This window comes from Schistocerca serialis, chromosome 2, assembly GCF_023864345.2.
Source record: "Schistocerca serialis cubense isolate TAMUIC-IGC-003099 chromosome 2, iqSchSeri2.2, whole genome shotgun sequence".
NCBI classification, from domain to species: domain Eukaryota; kingdom Metazoa; phylum Arthropoda; class Insecta; order Orthoptera; family Acrididae; genus Schistocerca; species Schistocerca serialis.
This window is the reverse complement of record NC_064639.1, coordinates 758,626,998-758,649,749: the sequence shown is the minus strand read 5'-3', so window position 1 is coordinate 758,649,749 and position 22,752 is coordinate 758,626,998. Positions and strand designations below refer to the sequence as shown.

The following is a 22,752-nucleotide window of genomic DNA, read 5'->3' as shown; positions in this document are numbered from 1 at the left end:
GGTAGAGCTAAAGGCTGTGTAATGCTGGGGTGGGAGCAGGGAAGAGGATAGGTGGCTAAAGGACAGTGACTAATGATGGTTGAGGCCAGGTGGGTTACAGGAACATAGGATATATTACAGGAAGAATTCCCACCTCTGCATTTCAGAAAAGCTGGTGCTGATATGAAGAATCCATATGGCGCAGGCTGTGAAGCAGTGATTGAAGTGAAGAACTTTGTGTTGGGCTGCTGTTTCTTGGCCACAGTGTGTCAGTGGCCATTCTTGTGGACAGACAGCTTGTTGGCTGTCATGTTCACATAGAATGCAGCACTATGGTTGCAGCTTAGCTTATTGATGACATACTGCTTTTGCAGGTAGCCCTGACTATGATAGGTTATGTGATGCTTGTGAACAGACTGGAGTATGTGATGGTTGGAGGACGTATAGGACAGGCCTTAAATCTACACTACTGGCCATTAAAATTGCTACACCGCAACGATGAAGTGCTACAGACACGAAATTTAACCGACAGGAAGAAGATGCTGTGATATGCAAATTATTAGTTTTTCAGGGCATTCACACAAGTTTGGCACCGGTGGCGACACCTACAACGTGCTGACATGAGGAAAATTTCCAACCGATTTCTCATACACAAACAGCAGTTGACCAGCACTGCCTGATGAAACGTTGTTGTGATGCCTCGTGTAAGGAGGAGAAATGCGTACCATCACGTTTCGGACTTGGATAAAGGTCGGATTGTAGCCTATCGCGATTGCGGTTTATCGTATCGCGACATTGCTGCTCGTGTTGGTCGAGATCCAATGACTGTTAGCAGAATATGGAATCGGTGGCTTCAGGAGGGTAATACGGAACGCCGTGCTGGATCCCAACAGCCTCGTACCACTACCAGACGAGACGACAGCCATCTTCTCCGCATGGCTGTAACGGATTGTGCAGCCACGTCTCGATCCCTGAGGCAATAGATGGGGACATCTGCAAGACAACAACCATCTGCACGAACAGTTCGACGATGTTTGCAGCAGCATGGACTACCAGCTCAGAGACCATGGCTGCGGTTACCCTTGATGCTGCATCACAGACAGGAGCATCTGCGATGGTGTACTCAACAATGAACCTGGGTGCACGAATGGCAAAACTTCATTTTTTCGGATGAATCCAGTTTCTGTTTACAGCATCAAGCATCACGATGGTCGCATCCGTGTTTGGCGACATCGCGGTGAACGCACATTAGAAGCGTGTATTCGTCATTGCCATACTGGCGTATCACCCGGCGTAATGGTATGGCGTGCCCCCCCCCCCCCCCCCCCCCCCCCCGCCCCCCGTTTCCCACACACAAATATGCAAACATATCACTGGCCAGCTTCAGCAATAAATAACAACATGTATATCAACAAAATATGGCTCTATTTGATTTTTCACCATTCATAATTACACTCCTGGAAATGGAAAAAAGAACACATTGACACCGGTGTGTCAGACCCACCATACTTGCTCCGGACACTGCGAGACGGCTGTACAAGCAATGATCACACGCACGGCACAGCGGACACACCAGGAACCGCGGTGTTGGCCGTCGAATGGCGCTAGCTGCGCAGCATTTGTGCACCGCCGCTGTCAGTGTCAGCCAGTTTGCCGTGGCATACGGAGCTCCATCGCAGTCTTTAACACTGGTAGCATGCCGCGACAGCGTGGGCGTGAACCGTATGTGCAGTTTACGGACTTTGACCGAGGGTGTATAGTGGGCATGCGGGAGGCCGGGTGGACGTACCGCCGAATTGCTCAACACGTGGGGCGTGAGGTCTCCACAGTACATCGATGTTGTCGCCAGTGGTCGGCGGAAGGTGCACGTGCCCGTCGACCTGGGACCGGACCGCAGCGACGCACGGATGCACGCCAAGACCGTAGGATCCTACGCAGTGCCGTAGGGGACCGCACCGCCACTTCCCAGCAAATTAGGGACACTGTTGCTCCTGGGGTATCGGCGAGGACCATTCGCAACCGTCTCCATGAAGCTGGGCTACGGTGCCGCACACCGTTAGGCCGTCTTCCGCTCACGCCCCAACATCGTGCAGCCCGCCTCCAGTGGTGTCGCGACAGGCGTGAATGGAGGGACGAATGGAGACGTGTCGTCTTCAGCGATGAGAGTCGCTTCTGCCTTGGTGCCACTGATGGTCGTATGCGTCTTTGGCGCCGTGCAGGTGAGCGCCACAATCAGGACTGCATACGACCGAGGCACACAGGGCCAACACCCGGCATCATGGTGTGGGGAGCGATCTCTTACACTGGCCGTACACCACTGGTGATCGTCGAGGGGACACTGAATAGTGCACGGTACATCCAAACCGTCATCGAACCCATCATTCTACCATTCCTAGACCGGCAAGGGAACTTGCTGTTCCAACAGGACAATGCACGTCTGCATGTATCCCGTGCCACCCAACGTGCTCTAGAAGGTGTAAGTCAACTACCCTGGCCAGCAAGATCTCCGGATCTGTCCCCCATTGAGCATGATTGGGACTGGATGAAGCATCGTCTCACGCGGTCTGCACGTCCAGCACGAACGCTGGTCCAACTGAGGCGCCAGGTGGAAATGGCATGGCAAGCCGTTCCACAGGACTACATCCAGCATCTCTACAATCGTCTCCATGGGAGAATAGCAGCCTGCATTGCTGCGAAAGGTGGATATACACTGTACTAGTGCCGACATTGTGCATGCTCTGTTGCCTGTGTCTATGTGCCTGTGGTTCCGTCAGTTTGATCATGTGATGTATCTGACCCCAGGAATGTGTCAATAAAGTTTCCCCTTCCTCGGACAATGAATTCACGGTGTTCTTATTTCAATTTCCAGGAGTGTATTTCTGCGTAATCTCTTTGGGCACTTCAGTGATGTGTTGTCATGGGATACAATGTTTTTGCATATATCAATTAACAGTCAATATATATTTTTGAATGCCCTCATTGTAAACAACAACTTAATATTTGTTTATATGTGGAAGTTTGACATACTAACCCATTTTCAATGCTACAGACATAAAATGGTGTCGTTTTATGTAAGTGGCATACATAAAGCTACACAATGACTGGATATAAGATTCTAAAGCTTTGTTCCACAGCCATGAACATTTTGGAATACATATAATGAATAAGCTGTATACCATGGTACCTGGTTATTCTACCGACCCAGTCATAAATAGGTTATGTTATGCAACGAGGTCACTGTTGTGATGACAACTGCATACTGATATTCACAATCCTGTTGTTATTTGCAAAGTTTACTGCTGATCTTGTCTAACCTTAAACTAATACCAGTTGTTGCTTGAAAGTGAGTTAACAATTTTGTCGTTACACTTTGTGGCCCATCAATGGCATCTGCTACCTCAAGCAGCAACAGATCAGCTTCTATCCCGCCAATCCCCTGTTATGCAACAGGTTTTCACATGTCATGGTGTTGAAGTGTTGCACCACCTTTAACTGTACCTATGCGGAGACTAAAATCAAATGCCAATGACCAAAGGACATCAATATTTGGAGCAATGTAGTTATACCAGTCAAGTTTGTGAATGGATTGACTTCCTTTCCTTTTCCTGTGATGATGCTGAAATGCTGTAATTAAAATCGTCCCAATGAAACATTACTCAGATATTTGAGGCTATGTGGACTGATTTCCTAACTGTTTCAATCGGTGTATAAAGCTGTAGTATCTCTTCTACACTAATATTTTACTAGTAGCGCAAGATTCTTTCTTCCCAAACATTAGTAGAAAATTTTAATAACATATAATGAATTAATAATGCATAGTAGTATTTAATTATCTGCATTCTTGTCAGACATCCACAATATCAAACAGAAAAAATATTTATTTTGGTATGTGAGCCATCACTCGTTCGATGATAGTATGAAGTTGTCTCAGAGTAAATACTAGGCAAATGGAATAGAAGGAAGGAAATAGGTATAATTACCAGTTTAATACAAAATCATGTTGCTCTGTACAAAATTCTCAATGTGAAACTTTAATACATAAGCAAATAGAGTACATACAATACAAAATAATTTAAATTATCACAGCAGAGTAATGTTTATTAAGAATACAAGAGGAATGTTCTCCCTTCACTTGGACTTGAACTGTTTCCCTTTTACAGGTATGGCCCCCAGCCAATGTACATTCGACAGAGATTATCAATACTGGTTGCTTCCATAATGAGACTATTGGCTTGTCCTTCTACAGATAGTGGGAATGAGTACGGTTTGCTCACAGACCGCAACACCCCTTTCAAACGTTGCTCTATTCTTGCAAGATTTTGCACAGCCTGCAACAACGTAAGAAATAAACATCCTTTTAATAGCAAATGGTGTACAGATAAAATACAAGTTTCCAATGCACAGTACCATCAATAATGTTAAAACAATAAATATTCTCCAACAGATGAGTCAATCCACGAGACTCACACAGTAATTTTTTTTTTTTTTTTTTTCTTTTTTTCCTCCCGATCATTCAACATTCAAAAGGAACTTTATAAATGAACTGCCTACAAGAGATACAGTGTTGAAATAAAATGAAACAATACAGCAAAATTGAGCACTAAGTAACAGACCATGCAATTTGCTATGATTCAGAGAAGCCATAAAATTACCACAATTCAACTTGTGTTCTCATTTACTTTTTGTGATATAGTAATTACTATATCATGGGTGTCCAGAGAATTTTTATCAAAGAGGGGGCAAGATAATTAAATTGCCATTTTTGATATAACTGATTTGATGATTGTGAGTTGTAATGTAACAGACTACTGAAACTATCGATACCATCGGCTGGCGAGCTATGGGGTGCCGTGAATCGACATGAAAGAACAATTATATTAATATAAAATTACAGTCAACATCAACTGAAATATTATCATTTTATTATAAAAACTAATAATTTGCAGGACAATCGTATTATGTATTGCTGCAGAACTATTTGAGAACACTATTCAATTTTCGTACTGTTTTCATAAGTGTATAGTGTGATGTATAAAATATCTATGCTCAATTCATGTTGGCAAATCTGTGTGCTTTGTAAGGTCTTTGATTGTTAATGCAGAAACAGTTGGCCGGGCAAGGCTAAGAGACAGTCGCGTTTTGGTGAATCTAAGAGACAGTGAGGCTTGAGAAGTCGTGAGAAACAGACGACTTTGAGACAATGACTTATGTTGGAAAAGCTCATATTGGTGAACTACTAATTGTTATGAAGATGATATTACGAAAATACATAATATGGAAAGCTTTAAACAGTATCAGTACTTACGTAGCATATTACGAACCCAAGGACCCATTGTACTAACAATTACAGCAAATCCAGAAGTTACCCCTAGACAACGAGCAAGCAACAACGAGTCTTCAAGGTAAGGTGATAAAATTATTTCGTATTTGTACTGTGAAGTTACCTTCTCTTGTGAAATATTTAAGTCTCTTATGCTCCGTTAGTAGAGTGAATAGACTGACGGGGACTTGTGGTCCACTATTGAAACCAGGAAGACCACACAGGTTTTTAAACACGTGTCATAATTTGATATAAAATAATTGATGATATGTTCCCCGGACAAGAGAGGTAACATTACAGAGTACAGCCTAATACTAGAAGTAAATCTCACAGGACTTACTGAACTAAATCTGACAGGACTTACTGCCTCTCAAGCAATTGACTGGTATACGTTCAATGTTTTTAAGGTACTGTGAAACACAAATGGTGGGCAAATTTCATTAATATATGCTAAGTTCATTTTTATATAATTAATAAGAACATTTACAGCACTTTTTTATTCAATGAATTGATGTTACGTTTTTTATTATGAAATAGAGGGTATCCAAGGAGTTATTCACAAAAAATGTTTTAAATATTTACATATAATGTTAGATTCACATCAATATGAAAAGCCTCTAGGATAGCACGAAAAGTAGCCAGCAAAATAATTTAAAAAAAGACAAAATGCAGAAATATAAAAAAACTTCAAAAATACAGTTATTCAAAAAAATTTGGTGTGCCAACAACACTTCACATCTTACCATGTGTTTGGATAATAACAGACTCTTATGCCATCTGTCGGTGTTGTGGTAGAAACTGCAGACAGTGCTGAATTCCTTTGAAATACTAGTATTACCTGAGTTTTGGCACAAAAATTCACACAAATTCAACACAGTAACTTTCAGCAGACACACTTATTCACAGCGTCCATTACAGATTCAGTTACAATTATATAAACACACATTGCAGAGAGCAGCACGGTCTACAGTTTTCTATATAACACCAACAGATGACATAAGAGTCCACAACATGTTAATGTATTTATTGTGTTATTTTCATTCCTCCTGTTATTTAATAATAACAAAGATAATTTAAGTGGAACTAAATGTGTTTTCAAATCTACAATTTTGAATTGTTCAAGTAAAGTGCATCCCAGAGCCATTAACAGACAAAATAAATATCACAAACCTCACAAAATTTCCCTGGAACTGGTCAGACAAATTAACTTAACAGCTGAGGACTGAAACATAGCGTTCCTCGTCTTTCCTTGTTTGACACATTACAGTGCAGCAATGCCAAATGGATTACAGGATTCATAACTCTATGACTGCATGTTGCACAATGTGTCTGAGAAGCTCCTGTTCCCAGAGAGGATATATTTTCAGCCGTGAAATTTTACAGTTGCTTCTTCTTTTCCCAATTGCCACATTTGGATCAATAGATGTACACACCTATGGTATAGCATGACCCTCTTCTTCAGAGCCCACAATAACTTTGCCATGCAAAACAGAATGTAAACTGAGAAAGCCATCACAGGTCCTCTTTTCACATGGAAAAATGGTAAACTACCACTGTGACAACATGGGGACGGGGGTGTCCTTGTGGGAAATGGGGATGGACGTTATGAAAGCGCAGGTGGTGCAGAGGAAGGGAAACATTAGCAGCTGTGCGAATGTTCAATAAGTGTGTGTGTGTGTGTGTGTGTGTGAGTGTGTGTGTGTGTGTGTGTGTGTGTGGGGAGGGGCAAACTGTTGTGTAGTAATGGACATTTAGTACCTATGGAGCAATGTAATCGTGCAGAGCATGTGGTCATTGTGAGTGTGTATTACCTATATGGTGACAGTGTGACAGTAATGCAAAGTGTGTTTTGGTGCCGCTACTGAGAAATTGTTTTTGATTCTTTCAGAAATATAACTGCCAGGTTTTGCAGCAAACCAATCGAATTTTTCCTGAAGAAGTTCAATAGAGTTCACATTGGACCTTTGAGAAGACCAGTGCAGCAAAGTGTTTCTTTAAAAGACTTGTTTTGCAAGTAAGAGTGTTGTTATGCTGAGAAAGAAACGTCAGGTTCCAAACTGTCGCTCCATTGTGAATAAAATATTTTCATAATCACACGCGTATCATTTTACTATCACCCATACTAATTACTTGAAATTATACCAGAAAAAATAGGTCCTGACCTCGACAGCACCAACACCAGCACCACCACCAACACGTCACTCTCATCAAATGCATTTACGTAAACATCATTTGCCAGTCATATGTCACGTGGACATATGGCCATCTGTATAGCACACTACACACAGTGACCAATCAGTTCACAAAATCTTCTTTCATTGCACCAATGGTAAATGATATTGTCATCTTAATCAGTGTAATGACACAGCTATTCTTCCTTCTATTTAATAAGAGCAGGAATACCAAGTTTTATCACTCCTCAATAAATCATTGTTTTACCGACTATGTACCGTATTTACTCAATCACAAGGTGAGTTCTTTCCCATATTCATCATTCACAAAATACGAGGTTGTCTCACATTCACAGATTAAACTATTACCGGTGAGATCAATGATTTTATACAGTGTAATAGATTAATACAGGGCTCATATTACAGTTACAGATAAAGCTTTGGCACCTGAGGTCATGTACAGATTTAATTTCAAGATTTTGTAAGGGTTGGAGGGGGAACAGTGACACCAGCTTGACTGAACACAAGAACAAATTTGGGGAGGAGAGTTGTGAACAGGCAGAAATTTTCACTGTGTTGTCAACTATGTGAATGTATATCACTTGTCTTGGCTTTTTAAGAACGTCTACCATGATGAAACTGCAGTTCGCCTGAATCTATCTCTAGCTAAAACTTAATCGATATTGAAACTCTGAATCGATTTTGAAACTATGGCATTATGCACATTTCTACAGGAGACAGATTAATGCTTTAAAAATATGTTTGCACAAAAGACTTGAGATGTGACATAACAAATGAAAAATAAGCTTCAACAATGCTGCTAAAGCTGCTACTGGTCTACAGCACTGTTGATTTTCAATTTGGCTATAGTGTTAATCTGATGTGTATAACTGAGAAAACATTGAGTGATTGTCATTCAATTTGCTGATATTACCAGCACTGTAAGAACTGTAACTAGTAGCAATTGATAATGGATGCAAATTACAGCTGTACCTCTCAAAAAAGGTGGATCTACGAGTTTGCTGTTCACAATTCGTTCACACAGACAGTATGACACTACTTTTAAGTTAACGGTGATTCATAAAGCAGAGGCCGCAAACAACTCTGCAGCAGGAAGAAAATTTGGTGTCATAGAAGTGAATGTTTGTGGATGGCGTGAGATTAAGAATACATTAACAAATGCCAGTTTTACATGCCAAATTTTTGGGGATCTACACAGGGAAGGTTTCACAAACTGGAGCAGCAAGTGCAAGAGAAATGGAATGATGGCTTTCCGATTGCTCGACAAATGATCTAAAAGAATGTCTTGGAGATAAAGAGAAATTTTCCAATTGCATGTATTGAGGAATTTGAAGTCGTACTGGTGCTTAACTCTACAACCACCAAGCACAGGTAAAAGTTGCCTGAACATTGTTCTTTTATTAAAAAATCACAAGCCTTCTGCGTTTATGTGCCTTTTTCTATTTGTCTTTCACCTTATACAGTAATATCTATACAATTCTACGATTAAAATTTTAAAAACAGCAAATAAAAAATACAAATTTTATGCCGAAGGGCACATTTTGCCCTGGGATGGTACTGTAAGTGACATAATTTTATTGTCTTCCTTACAACCACTTAGCACAGACAAATATAGCCCAAGCATTCTTCTTTTATCAAATTTCATTTGGAAACCTTGAATGTGAGTTTTGCAGTGAATTGTTGAGAGTTTAATTGTTGAGTTTCATTTTCATCGTTGATAACTAACCATCATTAGAAGCAGTTTGTCACAGTAGAACAAACGTCTTTCTTGTAAAGTAGATCTTCTAAAATGAATTATAGAAGCTTTAACATTGCATAAATTCTTGCTGAACTTTTAGTACATGATGAATAATCAGATTTCAGTGATTTTGAGTCAGATGAAACAGAAGCAGAAGAGCATTCAAATGAAGAAGCAGAGGACACTAAAGGAACAAACACGTTACAAATTCTGGTATGATGTATCTTTCAGAAGCTCCAAGGCATTGTAAAAGGAATTTTGCTAACATACTTTGTGAACATCAGGGAATAACCACTGCTGGGAAAGAACAAATATACGTGATTCATTCAAGAAATTTTTCAATCCTGAAATGGTACAGAAAATTGACCATACAAATATAGAAACCGAAATAAAAAAAACGTTTCTCCTGTTAGTGTTTCTGAAATATATGCTTTGATGGGAATTTTAATTGTAATTTAGTAGGACACCAATATTTCGTTATCTGATTTATGGTCAAATTTATTGGGAAGAGCCATATATAGTGGAAGTATGAGTAAGAGAAGAGGATATCAGCTCTCGACAATTCTTTGCTTTGATGATAAATGCACCAGGGTAGAAAGATGTGTAAGTGACAAATTTGCAGTGCTATGTGAAGTACTTGATGAACTGAATGGAATATTTCGAAGGTACTTCAGAAGTGGACCTCACAATACAATTGATGAAATGCCATATCTTTCCAGAGGTCATTGTCCTTTCAGAATTTACCTCCAACATGGAAAATATGGCATACTTGTTACAATTGTTAGTAGTGCAACTGAATGATACATAATTTTTAAGTGTGTGCTGGAAAAGACTTGCCTGTGAATGAGGTCCTCTTGAGATTGTGAAGAAACTCTTAAAGCCAATAAAGAATACAGACTAAAATATTACAACTGATCCTTTTTGCACTTCTGTACAAAGATTACAAACTTACACTGGTTGGGACACTCAAATCGAACAGAAAACATATATTGCAAGAACTTAAGATGACAGCACGCAGACAGCTGCATTCCTCCAAATTTACACACACAGATCCCTCTATTAAGAAGCCTCCACTAACAACTGTCTCTCACATCACAAAAAAAGAAGAAAAAATCTGTTGCTGCTGCCAATATAACATCATGATGCAGGAGTAGAATTTGATACACCCAAAATGAAAACCCATATTGACCATACTATAATTCCACTAAGGGATGAGTGAACGCCATAGATCGAAAGACTAGGGCATACTCTACAAATAGGACTACGAGAAGATGTCCACTGTCAATATGCTACAGCCTACTTGATATAGCTGCAGTAAACTCATACACTGTTCAAGATGAATGTGCCTCCTTGGAACAAAGGGAAATCAAATTCCAAGAAACCATGTCTCCAAGAATTAGGCCTTGAACTTTTTTGTGAAACCATATGTAAAAGAGTGATCCAAGGACTCGAAAGGACTGCAGTTGCCCGTAAAAATTTTTATAATTCCAGTACGTATTAAATTTATCTGCCTTCACATATTCCTCCTTCAGTGCATTATAAATAGCTTCAAACGTTTCTGGTATTGTTTTGGTCAATGTGCACTAAAGCATTAGAGCGCTTTACCGCTACTGTAAACTAGAGTAGCTAGAAATCGCAGTATTATGGTAAGTCGGTCTTTTGCAGATGTAGCATTTCTAAGGAGAGTGTTCAGCTTCATAATATGAGGAGCTATTTTCTTGAGCACATATTGAAATGTTCTCTCGTCCATTCACAAAGGGATTTTCATGCGACTTTACGTCCTCGACTTGCAGCTCACATAGCAAATTTTGTTGTATATGTTTCGCATCTCGCCGTGAAGTTGACGGCTTCACCCAAGCATGCTCTCTTTTCTTCTGCTTCTCTTGCAAATGCAATGACAATGCAATTGCACTGCACGCAACAGCAGACCACGTATAATTTTACTTACAGCATTGGTGGCATAGTGTGTTGATGTTGGGAATGACCATTCATTGCTGGGAATTCATTTCACCACGAAGTAAATAATTAAATCTGTTCTTGCTCTGTGGTTGACAAATTCTTGTATGTACCCTTGTCCGCTCAGTAAATTAGATATACTTGTAAAATGAAAATTTCATAACAATACATTTGCATTATATTAAGGTGGTGTTGCCAACATCAGCATTCTACACCATTGATGCCGTAAGTAAAATTGAACTGCAGAGAATAGTATTAAGGCATCATCGGCCATTATGGAGGAACTTTCATGAAATATTTGACGACAGTGTAATACCCCCTTTTGCGCCACGTCAAAGATCATTGTCAAAGAAAATTAGATAGTATAAGACCGGCCTAAGCTCCAACACCGCACCGCAGTTGCCAACTAGAAAATAACTTTGTTGCGAGCATCCGAATCCAACTAACACTTAATATTTATCCGACTGACTTGAAATTGTTTTATACATTGACAGATACGCAACAACAGTATAAACTGTGATAATAGAGTCGCCACAAAAACCAGATGTTACACAGAGACTGCACAGTACTGAAAAGTATTGTATAAAGCAAAGAATTACGACAGTGGTGATAGCCATAGGGAAGGTTGGTAGTAGGTGTAGCACTCATTTGTTTCCCGAAATTACACAACTTCTGCCGAACTAAGGCACAACTGGACAATTGTTGCATGTCACTACGGAATCCCTAAACACATCACACCTCACAGTGTATAGGCTATAGTACCATATTACTGTATTTCTAATTATTTTGAGAACTGGTCACATGAGTGGCGGAAAAAAGAAAAGCATTACTATCGCTGAAAAGCAAATTTTGAGAGTTGTGAAGGAAAACAGTAATTGAAAGCAAGGGGATACTGCCAAGGAATTAGGAATTTCTGTGTCTACTTTAAATTCTATAGTAGCAAAGGCAACGGAAATTGAAGATAGTGCATGTGTGTTCGGAATTTCTACTGCCAGGCGGACAGGCATTCAGGGCGGGAAACATGAAGACGTGGAAGACTGCTTCTTGTAGTGGTTCATGCAACATAGAGCAGAAGGCATTCCTATTAGTGGCCCAATGTTTTATGAATGAGCAAATGAATTTGCAATTCGACTCGGTGTGGAAAATTTCAGTGCTTCATCTGGTTGGCTGTACAAATTTAAGGTAAGACATGGCATCAGCTGTCAGAATGTATGTGGCGAAAGCAAAAGTGTCGATCCCGAGACAGTGCAAGATTGGATGGAAACGCCTTTGAAAGAACTGACATCCCAATATGATCCCAAAAACGTTTTCAATGCGGATAAGGCAGGCTTGTTTTACAATCTAATGCCTGACTGCACAATGACATTCAAAAGAGAGGACTTCCACAGAAGGAAACAAAGTAAACACGGTGTAACAATGCTGTTGTGTGCTAACAGTGATGGGAGTGAGAAGCTCCCCCCACTTACAATCAGGAAATTTGCCAAGCCATGTTGTTTTAAGAACATTGTCACGTTTCCCACAAAATATACTAGTAACAAGAAATTGTGGATTATGACAAAAGTTTTCGAAAGCTGGCTTCGAAGTGTCGATGCGAAAATGGGTGCAGCATGCCGGAAGATTTTATTGTTCATAGACAGTTGTGCAGCGCATCCTCCCCTTACTTCCTATCTGAGAAATGTGACTGTGCAATTCTTTCTAGCGAATTGCACGAGTGAGCACTTGACCTTGGAGTAATACATAATTTCAAGTTGCATTATTGTGAAATGCTTGTGCAGCATGCCATCAGGTATGTGCAAACATCGAAAAAAAGGAAGAAATGAAAAGAACACTTCGAGAAATCATTAATGAATTTGTTTCTTCTGATAGACAATGCACTACAATGCAGCTTCATGTCACAGAGTTTAAGACGATACTATTCGGAACTGTTTCCGAAAAGCCCGATTTGGAAATGAAGTCCCTGATCATGGTGGAAATGAGGGGCATATTGACGATATTTCACCTAATAATGAAGAACAGAATTGACGTGAAGAGCACGCATCATTTGAGGATTACGTGAATGTTGATGGAAGCCTTGTCACTACAGAACCCATGACTACCGCTGAGAGTGTTCAATGTGCATTGCGAGGAAGAAACTTACGATGAGGATGATACAGAACAGCCTCAGCATTCCTCTGTGACATTTAATGATGCAGTAAATGCATTACAAATAATTGAACAATCTGTGACATGCCACAATGTTTCTGACAAAATGATGACAGAGTTATCTAGTTTTGAGGGTACAGTGTACGCTATTGCCACGTCAAAGGAAAAACAAGCAAAAATTATGGACTTTCTTACGAAATGAAGTTTCCTTCTGTGCAGAGGTTTACATTTTTCTTTATACCTTTGTTAAGTATGGTACCTAGTAAGCCTGTATAATGTTTTGGAGAATGTACATTTTTATTTACTTGATTTTTCATTTGTGTTTACCAATTAATTTGATAGTATGGTGCTATATTTCATATATACGTTTTCCACACTTACACAGTTTTTCCCTGTAGTCCGTTGAAAAACGAATAAATGAAGTTTTACTGTATATCTTAAGGAGTAGTTTATGACAGCATTTTAATTTTTTTAAATTCAGTCAATAATTTTATGAAATACAGAAAATCAAAAGTTCTGTTGCCCCTGGAAGCCAGTGGATAGGCAACCTGAAACTGCGAAGAGTGACCATAGCCATTTAGTTTTACAGCTAACCAATAGAAGGAAATGGCATGATTATTCGATAGGCCATATGGGCAATCCTGATCAGACACCTGTTTCCTTCAGTAAACCATCAAATGTTACTGTTAACATGAAGGGCGTTAAAAGTGTTGCTTCAAGTTCCGGCAATGAAATGGCTAGAATAACAGTAATGTAAGGTGCACTAGCAGGTGGAACGAAGCAACACCCATATGCAATTCATTGCAAAGAAAACTGCTTGCAAGACTTATTCTTTTATGCCAAGAACAGGGATGAATGACAAATGACCTGATGCTAGAATGGCCGTAGGCTGCTTGGAATAGAATACAGGCTGTTTGCTTCACTGAAGAAAATTGTTGCTGCTCAGCTAAGATGTTAAGGATGTGATACCAAAGCACAACACAGGCCTTTAAGGATTCCTGGTGGCATGACCTAACTTCAAGTAACTAACATTGTTGTAAAAAGACTTTTTAAGGCTCATCTGTGAGAGATTTACAGCAAGCAGCTTCCATGCCCTCACTACAGAGAGGAGTTAAAGAAACCCTCAATACCCATGCTGGACCAGTGGAACATTGCTGCATTGGGCAGAATCTCAAATGAACATATTATGAAAGGATTCAGAATGTGCTGCGTACCCAATGCTATGGATAGCTCAGAAGATGACATACAGTGGGAGCTGTGTCAGAAGGAAGAAATGTAGATGATGGTACCAATGATGATGACGATGATGATGAAATTATTATTATTATTAAACAATGGAAAATCCAGGATGGAATGGACAATATTACGAAAAGGATAGCTGCTACCTACCAAATAGTGGAGATGTTGAGTAGCAGAAAGGAACAAAAAATGACTGTAAGGAAGTGAGCTTTCGGCCAACAAGGCCTTCGTCATAAATAGACAACAGACAAACAAACAAACACACACACACACACACACACACACACACACACACACACCAATTCACACACAGAGTCTCTGGCTGCTGAGGCCAGACTGCAAGCAGCAATATATGATGGGAGAAGCAACCAGGTGGTGAGGTAAGGAGGAGGCTGGGAAAGGGAGGGGGAGTGATAGTAGGGTAGGTGTAAGGAACAGTAAAATGCTGCTTGTGGGAGCATACAGGGATGCAGTGCAGAGAGGGTAGGGCAGCTAGGTTCAGTCCTGACATTAGACAGGGGGGGGGGGGGGGGGGTTAGCAGAAAAGGAGACTAGTAAAATGGCGGTGGGTGCATTGGTGGAATAGAGGGCTGTGTAGTGTTGGAATGGGAACGAGGAAGCAACTGGATGAGCAAGGACAATGAGTACGAAGGATGGGGCCAGGAGGATTACAGGAATGTAGCATATAGTCCAGGAGAGCACCCACCTGAGCAATTCAGATAAGCTGATGTTGGTGAGAAGGATCCAGATGGCACAGGCTGTGAAGCAATATTGAAATTAAGAACTTGTGTTGGGTGGAGTGCTCAGCAACCGGGTGGGCCAGCTGTTTCTTAGTCACAATATGTCGGTGGCCATTCATTTGAACAGACAGCTTGTTAGTAATCGGCCGATGTAGAACTACAGCGCCATGGTTGCAGCTTAGCTTGTAGATCACATGATTGGTTTCACAAGTATCCCTGGCTTTGATGGGATAGATGATGCTTGTGACCAGACTGGAGCAGGTGGTGGTGGAAGGATGTATGGAACAGGTCTTGCATCTAGGTCGATTACATGGATATGAGCCATGAGGCGAGGGGGCTGGGAGCAGGGGTTGTGTAGGGATGGACGAGGATACTGTTTAGGTTCGGTGGGTGGTAGAATACTGCTGTGTGAGGGGTGGGAAGGATAGTGGGTAGGTCATCACTCATTTCAGGGCATGACAAGAGGTGACAGTTGTGACAGTTGGGTTGGGTTGTTTGGGGGGAAGAGACCAAACAGCGAGGTCCTCGGTCTCATCGGATTAGGGAAGGATGGGAAAGGAAGGCGACCGTGCCCTTTCAAAGGAACCATCCCGGCATTTGCCTGGAGCGATTTAGGGAAATCACGGAAAACCTAAATCAGGATGGCCGGACGCGGGATTGAACCGTCGTCCTCCTGAATGCGAGTCCAGTGTGCTAACCACTGCACCACCTTGCTCGGTGACAAGAGGTAGTCGAAACCCTGGAGGAGAATGTAATTCAGTTGCTCCAGTCCTGGATGGTATTGAGTTACAAGGGGAATGCTCCTCTGCAGTTGAACAGTGGGACTCTGGGAGTTATTGGGTGACTGGTGAGAGAAGGCACGGGGGATCTGTTTTCATACAAGGTTGGGAGTGTAATCTCGGTCTGTGAAGGCCTTGGTATATTTCAAGAGGGACTGCTCATCACTACAGATGCGACAGCCCCGGGTAGCTAGGCTGTATGGAAGGGACATTTTGGTAGGTTTGGAGTCCCCCAGGCATTGGGCAATAGCAGTTAAGGTCATAGGCATTAGGGATGTTAGTGTAAAGGGAGGTTGCATCAATAACAATGAGAAGGGCCCATGTGGTAAAGGAACAGAAACTGTGAAGAGTCGGTGGAGGAAATGGCTCATATACTTTATATATGAGGGTCGATTGTGGGTAATAGGCTGAAGGTGTTGGTCTACAAGAGAAGAGATTCTCTCAGAGGGGGCACAGTAACTGGCCACAATGAGGCCTGGGTGGTTGGGTGTATGTACTTTGGGAAGCATGTAGAAGAAGAGTGCAAGAGAGGTAGGGCTAAGGAGAGAGACAGACTAGGGGAGAGGTTCTGGGGTGGGCCTAAGGATTTGAGGAGAGACTGGGGACTTCTGGCATGGGGTCGCTGTGCCAGGGTTTGTAGGTGGATGAATCTGACAGAGTCCTTCTGCGAGGTAATACCTGCAGTTCAAAATAAAGGTGGTGGAGCCTTTGTCAGCCGGTAGGATTATAAGGTTGGGATCAGTGTTTTGGTGGTGGATTAGGGTTCTTTCTCTGGATGTAAGGTTGACTTGCACTTTGAGGGATTTGGGGAAAGATGGTAAGGCAAGGTTCATGGCTAACGATTTCTGGAAGTTGTTGCTTGGCTCGTAGAAACCCCCTAAACGGCCTTACCATCAAATTACCCATCCCCGGCTGCATCCCATTCTTCCACAATGCTCTCCATCTGTTCAGATTCCGCCAGTCCTTAACCCTCACCAATGTAGTGCTGCAAAATAATATCATTCAGGCCCAACATTCCTTGCAATACCTCCTCTCCATCCACAAAATTCTCTTGTTATACAATCCCAAATACCTGGATGCCACATCACACACTGAAACACTTGCCCTCCAGGAACTACAGCAACATGCACAATGCCACCTCAAAAAACTCTCCAGCCTGTTCACTTCCAACTCCGACCTCGAACTACCACTATCCACAACCTCTACAACGATCTCCTAACCTACCCCACATCCCTTCGTAGCTGACAAATCCTGTCTTGCAGACCAATCACATTTACCCCACCTTCAAAACCTCCTTAACACCACTATACAGAATCCAGAACCTTAAACAAACTGGAAAGACAGTTGTGAACCTTTCCTCCAAAAGCCTTAGCCATGCAGAACTATCAGTCCCCTCCAAAGGCCTCACTTTTGCTCCACTCCCAAATTCAATCGTACAGGATTAGTCAAAGACCTTCTCTCTTTCCTCCAGTCCCTACAATAGAAATTCTTTTTCACCACCAATCATACCAATCTGACTCAACCAAAAACCAATGTTGAACCCTGCTTAACACAGTCCACTCCTCCACTCAACATGATCCACCACCACTGCCACCATATCACCCCCTGTCAACTTTCCAGAATTTCTTAACCTCGAACCTTGCCTCATCACCGTTCCCCAAACCCCTCAACATGCAAACTAACCTTACATCCACAGAAAGAACCCCAATACACCACCTAAAAACTGATCCTGACATAATCCTACCTGCTTACAAACTCCACCACTGCTGTTTTGAATCACAAGAATTACCTGACAGAAGGACTCCACCAGCTGTCAGATTCATCCACCTACAAACCATGCTACAGTGACCCCATTCCAGAAATCCAGCAGGATCTCTAGTCTCTCCTCAAATCCTTAGGCCCCTCCCAGAACCTCTCCCCACAGTCCATCTCTCTCCTCACCATTACCACTCCCTACACTCCTACCTTTTACATGCTTCGTAAAGTCCATAAACCCATCCAATAGGACACTCCATTATTGTCAGTTACTGTGCCCCACTGAAAGAATCTTGTAGACCAACACCTTCAGCCTATTACCCTCAACCTGCACTCCTGTATAAAATATACTCCTTTACCACATGATGCCCTGCTTGTCACTATTGATGCAATCTCCCTTAACACTAACATCCCTAATGCTCATGGCCTTACCGCTATTGAGCACTATCTTTCCCAACACCCAACAGATTTCAAACCTATGACCTCCTCAACCTATGACCTCCCTTCCTAGTTACCATGACCAATTATATCCTCACCCACAATTACATCTCCTTCGAAGACATTACCTACAAACAAATCCAAGATATGGCTATGGGCATCTGCATGGCACCATCCTATACCAACCTATTCATGGGCCTCTGTTCATATCAAACCTACCAATCACCAGCAATACTTCCACTTTGACAGTTGCCACCCACTCCACACCAACAAGTCCCTTCTATACTGCCTAGCAACCTGTGGCCATTTCATCTGTGGTGATGAGCGATCCCTCTTAAATATACCCAGGGTTTTACAAGGGCCTTCACAGACTGTAATTACCCTCTCAACCTTGCACAGAAACAGATCTCCCATGCCTTATCTCTCCAGTCATCCACCACCTCTCAAAGTCCTACTGTATGGTCACAGAGGAGCTCTCCTGTCATGATTCAGTACCAACCAGGACTGGATTAACTGAATCACATTCTCCTCCAGGGTTACAACTTCCTCTCGTCATACCCTGAAATGGGGAATGTCCTACTCATCATCCTTCCCACCTATTCCACAGTGCTATTCCACTGTCCACTGTACCTACGCAAAATCCTCGCCCACCCTACACAACCCCTTCTCTCAGCCTTTGCTCGTAGCTCATACCCACGTAATAGACGTTGATGTAAGACCTGTCCCATGCATCCTCCCGTCACCACCACCTACTCCAGTCCAGTCGCAGGCATGAACTATCCCATCAAAGACAGGACTACCTGTAAAATCAATCATGTGATGTACAATCTAAGTTTCAACCACTGTGCTGATGGGCATGACGACCAACAAGCTGTCCGTGCCTATGAATGGCCACTGACATACTGTGGCCAAGAAACAGTTGGACCACCCTGTTGTTGAGTAAACTGCCCAAAACGACGTTCTTAATTTCAATACTGCTTCACAGCCTTTGCCATCTGGATCCTTCCCACTGACACCAGCTTTTCTGAACTGCACAGGTGGGTACTCCCCCTGCAATATGCCCTATGCTCCCATAACCCTCCTAGCCTCAACATTTGTTACACATTGTCCTTAGCCATCTAGCCTCTTCCTTGTTTCCATTTCAGCACTACACAGCCCTGTATTCCACCAACACATCCACAGTCTCTTTATTTCTCTCCTTTTCCACTATAACCCCCCCCCCCCCCCCCCTAGCCAACTGCCCGATTGCACCTAGTTGCCCTACCCTCTCTCCACCTCGTCCCTGCACGCTTCCACAAGAAGCACTTTACCGTCCCCCATGCGGCTCGTCCCAGCGGAGCTTCGAATCCTCCCTCGGGCATGAGTGTGTGTGTTTGTCCTTAGGATAATTTAGGTTAAATAGTGTGTAAGCTTAGGGACTGATGACCTTAGCAGTTTAGTCCCATAAGATTTCACACACATTTGAACATTTTTTGAACCGCCCCCCAAGCCCACCCTGCTACCCCTCCCCCTCCACCTCCCCTCCCCTTCCCCGCCCCAGCCTCCTCCTTATCCCACCACATTTTTGCTTCTCCCATCATGTGCCACAGCTCACAGTCTGACCTCAGCATACAGAGACTGTGGTCATGTGTGTGAGTTGCATTTGTGTTTGTGTGTGTGTGCGTCTGTGTTTTTTCTATTTCTGACAAAGGTCTTGTTGGCTGAAAGCTCACTTTCTGACAGTCATTTTGCTGTGCCTATTTGTGACTCAGCATGTCCACTATATGGTGAGTTGCAACTATCCTATTCATAATAATAATAATAATAATAACAACAACAATAACGCTAAAAATAGTAATACTACAGGTTACTGAGTTAGATAGTAAGCACAAAAAAGAAAGTGAAGATAAAAATTAATGTAAACCTTTTTTTTTAATTTTATTTCTTCTTGTACTATTAATATGTAAACAATCAATAAATGACATAAGTTTTTAATAGGTATAATGTCATCTTTTCAGAAGATATAAAATATCTATAAAACAGGTTCTAATTTTGTATAGTCAGAATATGTTACAAATGTGAACTCACAATGGGCCTTTTGAGAAAAGGGGTGGTCTTATATTCAAGTTCACATTCTAGTCGGGTAAACACAGCACTCGGGCAATGGAAGTCTTCTGTAGTGAGAGTGATGACAATCATGTCTGACACACAGTACACTTTAAGAGTTTAGTGACCTGTTTGACTCCTTGGTTCTATCAGAGTGTGATTAGTTTTGAATGTTTCTACTATACAATTAAACTGACAATCGCAAAACTGATCAGAATTCCTGGCCACTACAATTATGTCTCAATCAAACTGCTTCAATTCACCTTGTTGACTTATTGTCGGAAATATTGTGTACACCATTGTCTCATTAGATTTGTCTTTTTATACTTTCTGGTAACACTACACAACGTCCGCCTGCTTAGCTGAGTGGTAACGTGTTTGCCTACAATGCAGCAGGCCTGGGTTTGATTCCCGGCCAGGTAGGAGATATTCTCTGCTCAAGGACTGGGCATTGTGTTGCTCTCATCCTTGTCTCATCATCACCAACGCACAAGTCACCCAATGTGGCATCACCTGAAATAAGACTTGCAACCCGGTGGCTGAACTCCCCTGGATGGGGCCCCCCAGCCAATAATGCCACACAATCATTTCATTTCATTTCCACTACACAACACAGCATGCTTTCCATAGTGCCTCATGAGACTCCTGCTCATATTGTTATTTTTAAAATGTTTGACTTCCATTCTGGATAGCATACAAAGAAAGTTATATTTGGTTTCCTAGGCAAAACATGAAGAGAGATACATGTAACATTTCTGAAAAATATGAATGCAATGGAGCATATAAACTGGCAAGAGACATATGAAGTTGAAAATATCTGCAGGAAAGGGAGAAAGGGCCACATGACAGGACGCAGACATGCTGCCTGCATAATTTTGAAAGATTACGCAAAACAGAAAGTAAATGATGTAACTCAAATTAGTACTAACTTAAAAATTGTACAATGAGACACTGTCTGTTCACATTTACAAGTGTACTACAAAATATACATAACTAGTGAGCAAATACACGATTAAATTAAGGTTGTCTAACATTAAATAATAGTAATAACAGTAATCATTACCCTTTCATTTGTCATTTCCTCATTTTTCTTCACTGAACTCTTGTTCTTCCATGAAATAATTGGATCATACACAAAAGGCCTCAAAACACACATTAGAGTGTCACTTTTTGTGCGTAGTAAGCGCAGTGTGATCTCACAGGCACGTCGAAATGGTCCTTCCACTCCTAACGGACCCATAGCTGAAACCATGTTGTGTGTCAAACGAAATGGTACTACCTCTGGACAGTCGAAATTCTCACCCTGGAAGCAGAGCAATCCGACAGTTAGTTTTAAAGGTGAGTGTCAACAGTGGAGAAATTTGTAGCTGCAAAAATGCACATATAAATACCAACACAACATTTCAGATCATTCATGAATAGGAACACTTCCACAACAGCCAGAGGCAGTGATCATGTATGTAAGTTGTGCTTGTGTGTGTTTTCTCTCTCCTACTTTAAAGAAGGCCTTTTGGCTGAAGGCTCAAATGTATAGCTGTCGTTTTGTTGTGCCTGCCTGTGACTCAACATCTCCTCTGTGTGGTGAGTAGCAATCTATCCTTTTTGTAATATTGTCATTACCAATAACTGTGAATGATACAGTTACATAAGGCGCCACAGTGGACATCAAAGTCATCTTGAGCTATCAAGAGCAAAGACACTGCTATTATTAATTATTAGCTCTAGAGAAGACACGGGTCTTTTGGAAAGATCACATGGAAAATAAAATTTATGTCTGAGTGAGGAGTAAGTTAGACTTAATGGGGCACCATCAGTGGAATAAAGACCCCAGAGTATTGTCTGTCCTGTACTACTACAATCATGCAAACAATTGATCATTACTGCAGTGGTCTTCAGTCCACAGACTGGTTTGATGCAGCTCTCCATACTACTCCATCCTGTGCAAGCTTCTTAATCTCAGAACAGTTACTGCAGCCTGCAGCCATTTGAACCTATTTACTTTATTCATTTCTTGGCCTCCCTCTAAAATTTTTACTCTCCACACTTCCCTCCATTACTAAATTGATGAATCCTTGATGTCTCAGAATGTGTCCTATCGATCGATCCCTTCTTTTAGTAAAATTTCTTTTCTCCCCAATTCTATCCAGTACCTTCTCATGATCTACCCATCTAATCTTCAGCATTTTTCTGTAGCACAACATTTCAAAAGTTCCTGTTCTCTTTTTGACTGGACTGTTTATCATCCATGTTTCACTTCCATGGCAGGCTGCACTCCAGAAATATACCTTCAGCAAATATTTCCTAACACTTCAACTTATATTCGACGTTAACAAATATCTCTTCTTGCCAATGTCACTCTACATTTTATATCCTCTATTCTGGCCATGAT

At 41.7% G+C, this 22,752-nt stretch overlaps 1 protein-coding gene across 1 annotated transcript in view; it reads right to left on the bottom strand.

The window, feature by feature from the left end:
• Nucleotides 1-3,977: 3,977 nt before the first annotated feature.
• The window catches only part of LOC126457965 (serine/threonine-protein kinase ATR), a 359,569-nt gene continuing 340,794 nt past the window's right edge, over nucleotides 3,978-22,752 (bottom strand). Inside the window, exons 42-43 of the mRNA XM_050094723.1 lie at nucleotides 21,427-21,666; nucleotides 3,978-4,307 (exon numbers count right to left, since the gene is read on the bottom strand). Of these exons, the coding sequence (XP_049950680.1) occupies nucleotides 4,134-4,307; nucleotides 21,427-21,666 (414 nt within the window). The 3' untranslated portion in view covers nucleotides 3,978-4,133. The remainder of the gene's footprint in view (nucleotides 4,308-21,426; nucleotides 21,667-22,752) is intronic.